A 13239-nucleotide genomic window follows, 5' to 3' on the forward strand; every position below is an offset into this window, starting at 1 on the left:
GTATCATCCTAAGCAGCAGAGACTAAAACCGCCTTCCAAGCAAACCTTACGAAGTCAGCCTACAGAGGAGCGCGCTGAGGGCGTCGCGGCTCGGCAGGAGCTGAGGGTGCCGGCGGAGCGGCGCGCTGCAGGCGCGCTTGTGCTCGGGGCTCCTTCGGAACCGCGGCGCCGTCACCTCCCGCGCGTGCCATTCCCGCATCGCCTCCGCTGGGCGCCGCCGCCTCCAGGTGCGCCCAGCTAGTAGCGCGCCACGGCCGGGGGGCCCTTCTCCTCCTTTGTCCCGGAGCAGCCCTCAGCTCGGCCCGCACAAATCCCGCCCGGACGCCCTTACCCCACAAGCACGCCGCTTCCCGGCTCAGCGCGCTCCGACGGCTCCGCGCCCCAAGGGGAGGCGGGAGAAGCCTCCGAGAACGGTGGCCCCGGCGGCACCGCGCCGCGCTGCCCGCCCCGTTCGTGCCGGCACCCGTGGCTCTAGGAGCCCGCCCGCCCTCGGGGCCCCGAAAAGAGCCCTAAGGAGAAGGAGGCGCACGCCTCGCACTCACCGCCGCCGCCGCCTCCCGCGGCCCCCAGCAGCCCAGCAGAAGTAGCACCACGCAGCCCACGGCCAGGCTGCGACTCCGCCACCGCCACTCCATCCTCCCACCCGCTCAGGAACTCCGGGAGCGGCCCTGCGGCGCGGGCATACCCGGTGGGGCAGCGCGGCTCCCGCAGGCGACTCCCGCCGGCCGCCCCGACGCCAGCACCCGCCCCTCTGCCGCGCTCGCCCGCTTCTCCCGGCTCAAGTCCTACCGGGACTACTTCGCACCCACAATATTCATCCGCACCCCGCGGCGGGCGGGCGCGTGGCGTGCGTGTGCGGGCAGGGCTGGGTGCCGGCTTCCAAGGAGCGGCCGCGCCTCCCCGCCTCCGCCCTTCCCTCCGGGTGCTGGGCCGTGAGCGGCTGCGAAGGCGCGCACCGCCTCCCCCCGTTCCACACCTCCGCGGAGCGGGCGCAGCCGCCGGACCCCGCACTATTTTCTACGGCGGAGGCGGCGCGGGGTGCAGGGACCGGTGCTGCCGTCGCGGCGGCGGGGCGCACCTCGGGAGGGGCGGCGCGGTCGTCCCGTGCGGGCAGGGCTGCTCGCCCGGCCCCGCCTTCCCCTCCGCTCAGGTGCGGGACGTCCGCTCGGACCGCGCAAACTTTCTCCGCGCGTACGGGAGGCGGTCCTCCCCTTCCACCGAGCCGAGCCGCGGACCCTGGCCGCCCGAGGCATGGGCCCGGCCCCGGGGCGCGCAGGGTGAGTGCCGAGGCGCGACCCCCCGCCCCCCTGCCAGCTCTCGGCCCCGCTTGACGCCGCGCTCTCCTTTTGCCTCCCCACAGGGCGCTGCTGCTGCTGCTGCCGGTGCTGCTGCTGTGTCTGCGCGCCGAGCCGGCGAGCGCGGTAAGTGCTGCAGGGTGCCCCGCCGCCCCGCGACGCTGAGGGGGAAACGGCGCGGAGACGCGGGGGCGCGCAGCCCCCATCAGCCCGCTCGGGATGTGAGGGATCCCGGCCCGACGCCCAACTCGCGGCTGAGAAGCCGGAACGTGCTTTAGATCCCGCGTGGCGTGCGGTAGCGGCGACTTTACGATCTGTCAGTCTGACAACTTTATGGAGTAAACACAATTCGATTTTTTCCCTCCCGCTGCTCCCAATTAATGTTTAAGGAGATTAGCGGCGGATCGCGGGCTTCCCACGCCTCGGCGGTGTCGGTTCCGTCCGTGCCGTTCCAGGCGCGCAGCGTCAGGGCTGGGAGCCGCGGGCTGCAGCTGTGCGGTCGGAGCGGCGTGCGCGGGCAGCCCGAGCGCCGCGCGGTCCTTAGGAGCGATTTCTTTGTTACATTGTGATGTTAATGGAGATCGTGCGATGCTCTCCGGTCCTTGTGGTCCTTCCTCGCCTGCGAGGAGTCGATGGAAGCCGTTCGTATAACGTGCCCTACGAATGTTTATTGAAATCCAACTTTTAACAAGCTTCTAACAAAAACATTTGAAAACTCGAGCTCTTGATTTCGGAGCCAGTGTTTTCCCGGGGCTTTTGCCGCTCTTTTGATTAAAATTGTAAGGACTGAGATATTTCCTGTACCGCTGAGAAGAAATCTTTTGAAGAGGCGTTAATGGCAGAGGGGGTTATATTTTTTTGAAACATAAAGGGCTTGTTTCTACCTTGTGCTTTTCCTGACGCGTTGGGCTGGTAGAATTTCACCATCCTGATCAGGTGGTAGCTACAGGCTCTAATCTTCCCAAAGATTAAGAGATTAGACAGCATACAGAACTGTGAGAGTTTCTTTTATAAGGTTTTGGTTTTTTTTTTCCTTCAACAAGACCAACAACTGTTCTCCTGGGAGTTCCTACTGCACTGGAATCTGTGTGGAAACGCAGCAGGTATTTTCAAGGTTTGAAACAAATGCAGCAAGCAAGTTTTGCAGTCATTTGTATAAATCTGTGTAGTGCGTCAGTGAGATTTGTCCCAGTTGGTGCAGAAGTGACCAACAACAGAGTTTTAAACCATTCCGGTTTTGCTGTATAACTGTTAGGAAGCACATCTCAAGGCTTGGGCTTCTTTTTGTTTTTATTTGCAGTTTCTTGACAAGTTTCATTGTGTACAAAGGGACTTTGTCAAGGAAAGTCTACCAAAGAGAGTAAGAGCAACATCTGTGTGCCATTTCTGAGTCTTCCTGGCATTTTCCTTTGGACTTAGAAAGCAAACAAAATCTCTGTTTCTGTGTGAGCTGTCTGAAAGCATGAAAGAATCAGAAATAGGCTCTTCAGTAGTTTTAGCGCTTCATATGTCTGAGCAGTAAAGTTACGTACTTTTATTACAGAGCTGTCAGATGTGCTCAGCAGGAAAGAAAAGCAACTGTTTTAGTCATCTTTTCAGATATAGTGGGTAATTGACTTTCTGGTAGTGCCAAATTAAAACAAGATCTGACACAACAAGAAACCAGTTGCAATTAACGCCTTCCAGCACAAAGTAAACCATTATGAGACAACAGGAACCTGCTTTTGCAGTAAGCAGATTTTTTTTCTAAAAGGTAAGAATCTCTGTAGGATTCCCAAGCAGTGCTCACTATGATTTGAGTGTTGTGAAATACTTGAAAATTCACTTGAAAAAAATTCAGAATGAGCTTAAAATTTTAGATTGATAAAGATGGCATCTTCCTCCATGCTATTCAGAAATGGTCAACAGCTGAAGCACTCCTTGTTGAAGGTGATGTGGCTTACAACTGTTTCCCTTTTCCTTCCTTCAGCCGATCTGATTTCAGTCATGAAACTTCATAAATGCTGCAGCAATTTGCTGAGCATTCATCTGAAATGCTATGAGAAGTAGGCAGTGGCCAGCATCTTCAATAAAGCCGTACCAAAGATGGCTTTGTCTCAGAAGTCTCCGTTACAAGTACACATTTATAAGAACAGGATTTAAAAGCCTATGGCAGCAGAATTACTAAGTCAGCTTGAAGCAGTGATTGAGCACCTGGTGGGAAGGCAGGGCCAACCCGGGGGAGCTCAGGTGCATGCAATGTACCTGAGTGATTGGAAGGGGTGGAGCCAAGATCCACCCCTTCCCAGCCCTCATTTATAGGTTGGCAGTGGAGGTGAGGGGATCTCACTGGAGATTCCTGCCTACCTGAGGCTTTCTGAAGATAAGCAGCTTTTTTTCTGTAATTTCTGTATCTGTAGCTGCTGCCTTTGAACTTGTTCTTAATTACTGTAGCTAAAGAATTTTTTTTACCCTGCTATTATTGCTGTGCTTTTTATTGTGTTGTAGTATTACTGTATCAAGTTTAATTTTTCTGTTTTTTTTTTTTTTTTTCTTTTGAAGTGGTTGAGGGGGTTATAAATGTAGTTCTAAATGGTGACTAATACTGAATAGTAGTATAAAACTAGGCCTGTATTGTGACTAGTTTTATTGGTATTTCTGGGATGTCCTGTTATAAATGCAAGGTAAGGGGTGGTTGTAATGGTTAGAGGTGGTCTCCTGTAGTGTGAGTTTCTCATCCTCTTGTGAAGTTCTCAAAGAAGTTTCCTCATACCAATAGTTACAGCAGCTGTTCTATACCTATTTGAAAGCATATATAGCATAGAGGGGAGATAACTTTTTATTTATATTCTTGTTCTTACTCTTTAGCTAGTTGCACACACCTGGAATGTGTGTTGTTATTGATGTGATAGCCCAAGGAACTGCTGTGATCCTCTTCTTGTCAGGGAGGTACTTTTGGAGCTTTTAGATAGGTTATCTTGTATGAGTTTGGGCTTCATATGGTATTGCTGCTCTTTCAAATCCTTTTTTTTTTTTTTTTTGTCTTTGATAGTGAATGTGCTGATTAACTAGAGATGGCTCTTTTTCTGCTGTTTAATGTCTTGTTCAGCAGTACATCAAGCTCATTTGGAAGTATCCAAGCAAGGTAAATAAAAACTGTTTGGTAAATCCAGTTCTGGACAGTTTGCTCAGTTTTGAATGACTGAAGCTGAGCTAGCTTGCAGTAAATTAGTAGCCCAAGTCATCCTGTTTTTCTTCTCCTAATGTACTCTAGGCTTTCAGCATGATTCTTCATCTAAGGCTTAATATATCTTCACCTATTTCATAATATATTTTCATTTAATATGTACTGGACTTGCTTAATTGAACCAAGCTTGTTCTTTTCAGTTCAGGCCTTATGCTGAGGATAAATTCAGTCCTAGAGATCTGAGTGACAAGAAATGGCTGTTTAACTGGGTATTTAAAAACAGTTGCAACTCTCATCACTCCACTTCATACAACAAAGTTTCTGAAAATATGATCTTATCCACTAAAATCTTTTTAAGTGTGTTTTTCCTGTTTCTCTGCCACTTTGATCTGCATTCATAGATATGTAAGCCTCCTGTTATTTGTCTTCTTACAGTTATAATATCTTCCGATTTGAGCTTTGTAAAGAAAGCAGTGATGTCTGTAATATATTTGCTTATGTAAGGAAGAGGCCTACAGAATTAAAGAAATTGTGACAAGTGATTTTTGATCTTCTTTTTTTTTTTTTTTTAAGTTTTTCAGCCTTCTAAACCTCACGATTTCCTTACTAGATAAGGCAGCCTGTTATCAGTAAGAGTGTATGGGTTTAGAGGCACTTCTTTGGCAAGGATTTTGTATTGTATGGGGAATGACCTTTGCAAAATAACCATTTTCCTAATAGTAATATGTCTGCTAATTCCTGTTTCTATAGCGGGGGAAAAAAAAAGCGGTGATTTGTTCTATGTGAAGCACATTAATATGTGAAGCAGATATCGTGCTGTTACTTGTCTAGCCTTTGCCAAGATATGTCAGATTTGAAGGAAAGCTCTCTCCAGGTGAGTGGGGGTGTGGTACCTGAACTCCTTCCTAATTCTTCCTGAGGTACCTGCAGTAAGAGCTGATGCTTACAGATGTTATGGGAATGCTACAGATTACCTGAAGTTGTGACAGCAGAAGGGTGGTGGCTTTGTCAGAGTTGCTGATGTATTTGACCTGCGCTCTTCCTCAGTGGGTTTGTGTGTCTCTCTGTGGACAATAATTTTGAATTAACTTTTGAATTAACTTACTGCCTAAACAGCAATTCAAGGGAGACTGGTAACACCTGTGTCTGCTTAAATGTTATAACAGTGACAGGAAAATGAAGAATTTTTAGGGAACTTTGGTAAATAGTTCTCAAGTTCTCTGAGAATCCAGTCTCGAATACTGGACTGCTTTCTCTGCTCAGAAGTAAAATTCAAGCTTGTATGTTGTTACCTGTGGAAGGAGTTGTTCTAACAGAGGGATTGGAAGGCGACAGATTCTTCTTAGAGGGTATTTGTGAAATGCAGTTGAACTTGGTTTTGTCTTGTTAGTGTCTGCAGTGATATTGGAGAAAGTCAAGTCAGTGAGACAGGAGTCAGCAACTAACATGATTAACTTTTTCTTTCTCTCAAAATATCCCCACGAAGACCTTTGCCCTCCTGAGAAGACTGTAAAAGCAGACTGAACTTGATATCTCTTTCAGCTTGCTTGCCTAACAAAAAATAGCAGATGAGGTAGCAATCAGGTTTACTACCTGATGCTTGCAAAAAGGGTGTTTGAAGGTCTGGCCAAGAAAACTGAAAATGCTTGGAGAAATCAAACTATCTGTTCCTGTTGTTTTTTTTTTTGCACAGATTTCCTGCAGGTCAGCTCTTTTTTTTTTTTTTTCCCTTTGAGTGATAGCCTGATCCATATGGAAGTTGTTACTCTAGTTTCTGGTAGCTGTATGCAACAAAATCATAGAAGGTGTTGATGTCAATGATATTACTTGTGTTCAAAGTCGTATTTTCAGAATAGCTTCTTTCCACAGGTCTAAGGAAACCAAAAGAGGAGGAACTAACTTAAAATCAAAGGGTCTGTTCCATAGATCTGCTCCCCTGGACCCTTTGCTATTTTTTTTCACCACAGTTCCTGCTGGTCAGAGGAGACTGAACTCACCCTCTGATTCTACTCTTCCTCCAAACAGGTACAAAGCTGTAGTAATCCCTGTGGTCTGTGCTAGCTTGCCACCTTCTTGTTGCCTCTGCAGGACTCGGTCTTTAGTTGGGTCAGCCTCACCAGACCACTAAACCAGCACCGTCCAGTTTACTTGGTTTGTACTCATTCAGTTACCTTGATACTGAGAAGATCAGCCCTGTGCAATAGGTTGGTCTGATTGTCTCAGTCCATGGAGGTGTCAGTAGCTGCTCTGTTCCATGTTTGCTTGATTTGCCCGCTGGTCTGCTTACTTCTTCTCAGCAGGAACCTTCTGTACTTTCCATCACTAGCCCTTGCCTCACTGTGCTCTTATGTTCTCTTCTGTCTCCTCATAGTCTTGAGAGGCTGCCAGTATGTCTTCTGGCATTAATCTTGCAGTGATTTTTCTGATGCCTCGCTTAGCAGCAGTGAGGACATGTCAGCGCCTGTTACCTAGGGATCTCTGTTGCACAAATCTGTTTGAGGGTTGTGCCATGTGGGTACGACTTTACCCATTATCAATAGAAACAATCTTCAACACTTAGCAAGACCTTGGTCTGATATATAATGCAGGTAAAAGTCTAGATGCAATACCTAGATGATAATTGTGAACTGCCAGAGAAGGTAACACATTAGTCAAGGATTCTGTAAGAAATGAGTTGTTTCCCTTTCCTATGGCTTTCATATTTGTCATGTTCCCATTTCCATAGAAGCAGCATAAGAGAGGAAAAATGCAGTTTAAAAAAAAAAAAAGATGAAAGTGCAGTTAAAGAATGGCCTCACAAATGTAATTATGCTTAAAAGAACTCTGAATACTCATTACTGTAACAAAGTTAAATTCATTAACACAAGGAGTAATTACATGACTTTCTCAAAGAGGTACAGGACCATTTAATAGTTGTAACTGTTCTCATCAAATTGGTTGAAATATTGCTGTGAAGGAATGTATAGAAATCATTTGCTTAGTACAATACATACATTTTGAAAGCAGTTTGGAATTATTGCAACTACTGTAGTGTGAACTCATCAGAACAATAGGAAGGTGAATCATTGCGTTTTACTTTGATGATTAAACCTGTTCACACAGCAGGGTGTAACAACTAGAAGAACATAGCCTGCAGGAGCAGAAACATTTGGCAAAAAGGAAGCTTGTAAAATTAAGAATTCATAGAAGTCTTCAGACACTTCCATAAAAGGAGCCTGTAGGTTTTCAGCTTCAGCCCTCCATGTGAGGTTGTAGACTATCAACAAAGTATGCTTGAAGGGTTGAAAAGTGTGAGCATTATCTTCAAAATTAATATATCCTTGTAAACATTCTCTACATGAACTGCAGTGTAAGTGAAGTGTGGATATAGCTGGGAAGTGCAGTTGGCAAGTTCTGCATTGCCTAGTGTGTAGTGCTCTGCACACAGCTGACTTTTCTCTCCTTCGGAAGAAAGAATTGAAGTATGGTAAGACTGTCTCACAGTCATGGCAGTGATGAGCTGTAGGTGCTGATGTGCTTTGGGTGCTGAAAGTGAGCTGCTTACTTTCCTGCTTTCTTTTGGAATGCACGTGCTTTTTTCCTTTGATTTGCTGGGGGAATAGATGTAATGCAAACTAGTTGGTTCTTCATTTAATAAAAGGTTTTTAATCTATTTTCATCTGAAACACGGATTTAATGGGTCTGTCTTCTTGTGAGCTTTGTGATTGTTTTTGATAAGGAAGAGTATTACATTTTTTAACCTAATAAAGTAGTTTGGGCTTCAGCTGGAAACTGTTTATGAAATCTCCTCTGAGTGGTACTGGGATTTTTTCTGTTACTTAGGAAGGTGTAGGCTTAATAAGAAGAGAGAAAAGATGTGAATAGGGTGGTGAAGAGAAGCTCTCTAACCACATGGTAATAGGGGTAAAGTATTCCAGTTACTAAAGTAAATGCCAGATCCAAAGCCTGCTTTTTACCACAAGTAGATACCAGGAATGTTCTTTAAACTCCTGAGAGGTTTCAAAGCTAAATGTGTTGGTGACCATAAACAGAATACTTCAGCTGATCTCTCCAAGGTAGTGATTATATGGTTTTCTCTGTGGTACTCTTAACAAGATTAATCTCTGCGAATCTATAATCTTGTTAGTGTTAAACTAAAATCTGACTAGATAATTAGAGTGAGCTCCGAACTTTGGTTCAACCTAATACCTCTTAGTGGTACAATTTCTATGTTAATGTGTTGGCCCTGAAGCATGTGGAATGTTGAGAACCCTCAGCAGGGTGTCTGGGAACTGAGGGCCTTCTGTGTATCAAGCAAGCCGCAGAAAATCACCTGAGCTTGTGGGAAGGCTCTTCAGAGATGAAGTGGGCTGCAGAACGGCGGGCTAGAACGAGTCCTGGAATGGAAGTTCTGCTAACAGTTAAAATATTTGTCTGTTTCATCTTTTTTCTAGAGTTCCTATATCACAGACACACATGCATGTTTCCCTTACGTAAGTATAAAGTAAAATATCATAGCCTTAAGTTTGAAATACTTAAGCACTGGTTCTGTTGCTGTCTTTCAGTCGTGATTCTGAGTACTTTGCAGGTGTCCTTCAGCTGTGCCTGCCTGCATTGTTCTGTGGCAGTTTACGTGGTACTGCTGCCTTCCATGTGTGAATGCAGTTTTGCCCAGGCATGGGCGGCAAGTCAGCATTAGGGCTGAACTCCTTGTTCTCTGCTTAGCCAACAGAAGTTCCAGCCAGGAAATGCAAATGGCTTTTTGCATAATGACCCCGTCTGTTAGGTAGCATGGTTCTTTGAACAGTCGGACCATAATTGGCAGTGCTTTGTGTGCCCTAGGGCCCTCTGTGAGTGGAAGGCTTGTGCAGCCTGCCTTTGGAGCTGGAAGGGTTGCACTTCTAACCAGTACCGCATGGACATGTAAGAAGTCGATTGTGGTTGTTTAGAAACACTGTCCAGTTCAATTTTCTTCCATGCACTAATGTGATGGTGGGAGTTTTCCATGGTCTAGTTGGATTTCATCTTTCAGCTTCACACTAGCCAGCCAAGTTCTGCATGTGGTTCAGAGAGGAGTGGCACAGGTTAGAAAGCTGTGTTATCTCAGCTGTGGTCTGACTGGCAGAGCAGATGTAATGAATGTCTTTATCAGATTTTCAGTGTTACTATGACTCTTCAACTCTATTCAGGGATACTTTATGAAACAGCAAGCTGCATTGTTTGCCAAGCATCCTGGATAGGAGTAAATGAATACTGTGTTAAAAACATACAAAGAGGTGATGTGATTTGTGAATGATAGGTGTTTTTTTTTCCCCTTGAACATAAATTTGGTACTGAAAGCAGTAAGTGCTGAACAAATTTCAGGAAGTTTTATTTTAAAAAGGAAAATAAAATTTGAAATTCAGTAATAAGAATTAAATTTTCATGCAGGTTGTTCTCAACAGCAATATTCTGTTATTGGCTGTAACTCCCCAGATTTTTTTTTTTTACCCTGTTTGTTATTTTCTAGCTGTGAAACAAAGGGAAAGGAAATTGATTTCTTTTAATTTTCATTATGCTACTGTCCAGATCTGGAATGACTGTTTTATGACAGAAGACTGTCAGCCTACTGATGTTGTTTATGTTATGCCTGAATTTACATGGAATTAATCTTGCTGAGATAGTTATAGCTGTGTTCTCTGTGCTTAAGAATGACTGGACAAAATCACTCCAGCACTGAGATGAGCGCTAGTAATTCCCATTAAAGAAATTCCAGTGAGAAAGCTCTTTTCCTCCTCTTCATTCCGGTGCTGTGAGCTCACACACGGGAGGGCAGAGGGGTACCGGCTTTCAGCTCTGAATTCCTTTGAGGGAGGAATGTGCAGTGAGACGCAGGTACAGGCTAGCTCCACGGCATGCTTGTCTGCAGGGGCCCTTCTGCAGCCCAGCAGCGCTTACATCTCTGTTGTGCAGTGCTTCCTTAGCTGTGCATTTTTGTAATGAAAGGGTGACAGTGCTGTTAATCTTTATGGAGAATGTTGTGAGTTTTCAGATAATGGAAATGGCTGCTTTTTTTTCTTTCCCCTGTTGTAGGTGGGTAGTGAAAGAGGCATTATATCCTTAAAAGTTGGATGCAGATATAAGAAAGGTAGGAACAAAACAAAAAAAACCACACTACCACAACAACAAGCACTTAACTGTTCCGTGGTGTAGTCTGTGCTCTTGTTCTTATAGCAAGAACTGTGCCTGCACCTTACCTAGGACTTCACTGAGTGCCTCGTTGAGCTGACTGCACTGCATTTCTTTAGGAATTTTATTCATTGTCTGACATGAGTGATTCTTATTTCCTCATGTGTTGAGTGTCAGCTACATCCTATATGGGATTATTTGGATATTACCTGGCACTGTATCAGAGGAACATGAAGCATCTGGAAGTTGCAGAAGAGAAGTAACTTGCTACAATTAAGCAAGTTCATCGTAGGGCTGCCGCTGGAAAATAATTCTATTTCAAGCCAGACTTTTTCTGTGAGACGAAACTGCTACAAAGCATTCAAATATTTGGCAGAGCTGTGAAATTTACTATAACGCTGTGTTCATATCTGCTGGAGTCTCTGTTCTTGGTGAGCCCAAAGCTGCTGGTTGCTGTGTGATGGTAGAAGAACACCATTGCAGAGTACTGGCTCTGCCAGCAATGTTATGAGTATGGCAGCAGCACTCTGTGGGTCGTAACTCAGGGATTGGTTTATATTTCCAGTGTGGCTTGGTGAATGATTTCATGGGGCTTTCTTGTTCCGTATTGTGCTGTGTGTGTAAAGTGAATGTGTGTATTCCTGGTGTTCTGTATGTCCATGTTTCGTGCTGAAAGAAGGCAAAGAATGGGAAAATACTTAACCTTCATAGTAGAGAGAACTGGTTGAAGGGGGCAGGTTTGCTTTAAGAAAAGTAGCTGTTGGTAACATTGGAAGAGATTTAGTAGGGTGGGCTATATGTTGGTTTTTCTGTACGCTTGTTTTGGTTTCTAAAGATGACACAAATATTGTTTCCTTTATTTTCATGAACAATTGACCAACTCTTCTAATATTTATGAATGGAGAATCATGAGAATTTCATACCAAACATATATCTTATAAAAAATTGATCCGAATGCAACATTGAGAAAGTTACCTCATAGAACTGCCACCTAAATGTTGTACCTCCCTGTATGTATGTTCCACTGAGGTCAATAGTGATGATTAAAAATCAGGATTATATGAAATCCTGAATTATATTAAACATGGCATCAGTGTAAAGCAACAGAAAAAAGCTGGTGTTATTGTTCTAATAGCATAATGTAAATAAAAACCTTTTATATTATCAAAAGACAAGTGATGGCAGGTTTTTAAAGGTTTACAAGAGAGTTAGATTTAATAGCCCTAAAGATTCCATGAGTCTTAATTGTGCTAGCCTTAGTTTTTAACCTAACCCTATATTTTTAACAATGGCATGAGTGGGTTTTTTTCTGAAGGGTTAAAAAATATAAATCGTGCCAATCTCTGAAAATCCCACAGAATTTGCTTTTTCTTTACTTAGAAAATCTGATCCTAACCTCTGGAAGATCATTAAAAATTTTTGAGTTGTGAAGGATGATCAAAGGACATCTAATCAAATGCCCTTGTGATAGACAGTGCTGTGTTCTGCTTGATCAGGGTGCTCAGAGCCCGGTCCTGCCTGACCTTGAGTGTCTCCAGGGACAGGTCATCTGCATTTCTGGGCAGCCTGTTCTGCCCTTATCATAAACTTCCTTACATCCAATTAAATCTCTACTCTTTGTTTGAAACCTTTTCCTCTTGTCCTATCGCAGTGTACCCTGCTAAAGAGTCTGTCCCCTTCTTTCTTATGGCCCCACCTTAGATACTGTCAGGTCACTCTCAGGTCTCCCACAGCCTTCCCTTATCCATGCTGCACAGCCCAGCTCTCAGCCTGTCCTTTCAGGGAGGTGTTTCATTCCTCAGATCAATCTTGTGGCCTTCCTCTGGACACACTCCAACAGGTCTGTATCTCTCCTGTGCTGGAGGACTCCACATGTGGATGCTGCACACCAGGTGAGGTCTCACAGCACAGAGGTTCATCTTCTTTGTCCTTCTGGCCACACTTTTGTTGCAGCCCAGGATGTGGTTACCTTTCTGGGCTGCAAGGGCACACTGCTGGCTCATGTCCAGTACCTCCAAGCCTGTTTCTGCAGGCTGTGCTCTATCCTTATATCCTACAGATTGTATTGATAATGGGGGATGCTGTGGCTGAGGTGCAGACCTTGCTCTTGGCTTAGAATCCCAGGTAGTTATCTTGGGCTCACTGCTTGAGCTTGTCAAGGAATCATGGTAGAATAAGAACAACCATTCTGATTTAAAATAAAATCTCACCTTCTGTTCCAACATGTTAGGTAAAAAAAAAAAAAATGAGAGAAACAAAACAAACTGAAAAGCATCAGTTTTTCTTTCATACCTTAAAGTCAGGTGCATGATTTTTAGGGGACTGTTATGCAACATCTGGATGTTTGCCTTCAGCAGCATTGGGAGGTTGGGAGATGGATTCCCTGTGACTGTATGATTTCAGATCTGTCAGCTGTGGGACTTCTTGGATCTTTGTGTGAAGCAGTTGGCACTGGGGCTGTTGAAATTAGGATCTCTGGCTGGACAGAAGAGTAGAAAATCATTTCTCTGGCCTACGGAGTGTTCTGTTTTAAATCATATTTGATGCACAATGAACATGGTTAAGTGTTGAGAACAAAGTTCAGCTTTTAAAAAGACGTTGATTGATTATGTTCTTTTTGAGTATTTTTAA

The 13239-nt window shown here is 44.7% G+C and overlaps 2 protein-coding genes across 4 annotated transcripts in view; one reads left to right on the forward strand and one right to left on the reverse strand.

Annotated features, from left to right (window-relative positions):
* The window catches only part of COL4A5 (collagen type IV alpha 5 chain), a 79785-nt gene extending 79142 nt beyond the window's left edge, over positions 1 to 643 (reverse strand). For all 3 annotated transcript variants that reach the window (XM_042876734.1, XM_042876733.1, XM_042876732.1), the window contains exon 1: positions 543 to 643. In XM_042876734.1, coding sequence (XP_042732668.1) covers positions 543 to 635 — 93 coding nt within the window. In that variant the 5' untranslated portion in view covers positions 636 to 643. The remainder of the gene's footprint in view (positions 1 to 542) is intronic.
* A 608-nt stretch (positions 644 to 1251) lies between these two features.
* The window catches only part of COL4A6 (collagen type IV alpha 6 chain), a 121211-nt gene continuing 109223 nt past the window's right edge, over positions 1252 to 13239 (forward strand). The window contains exons 1-3 of the mRNA XM_042876785.1: positions 1252 to 1277; positions 1361 to 1421; positions 2339 to 2398. Coding sequence (XP_042732719.1) covers positions 1252 to 1277; positions 1361 to 1421; positions 2339 to 2398 — 147 coding nt within the window. The remainder of the gene's footprint in view (positions 1278 to 1360; positions 1422 to 2338; positions 2399 to 13239) is intronic.

Source organism: Lagopus leucura, unplaced genomic scaffold (genome assembly GCF_019238085.1).
Source record: "Lagopus leucura isolate 7727_CA_CO unplaced genomic scaffold, USGS_WTPT01 Super-Scaffold_100016, whole genome shotgun sequence".
NCBI lineage: Eukaryota > Metazoa > Chordata > Aves > Galliformes > Phasianidae > Lagopus > Lagopus leucura.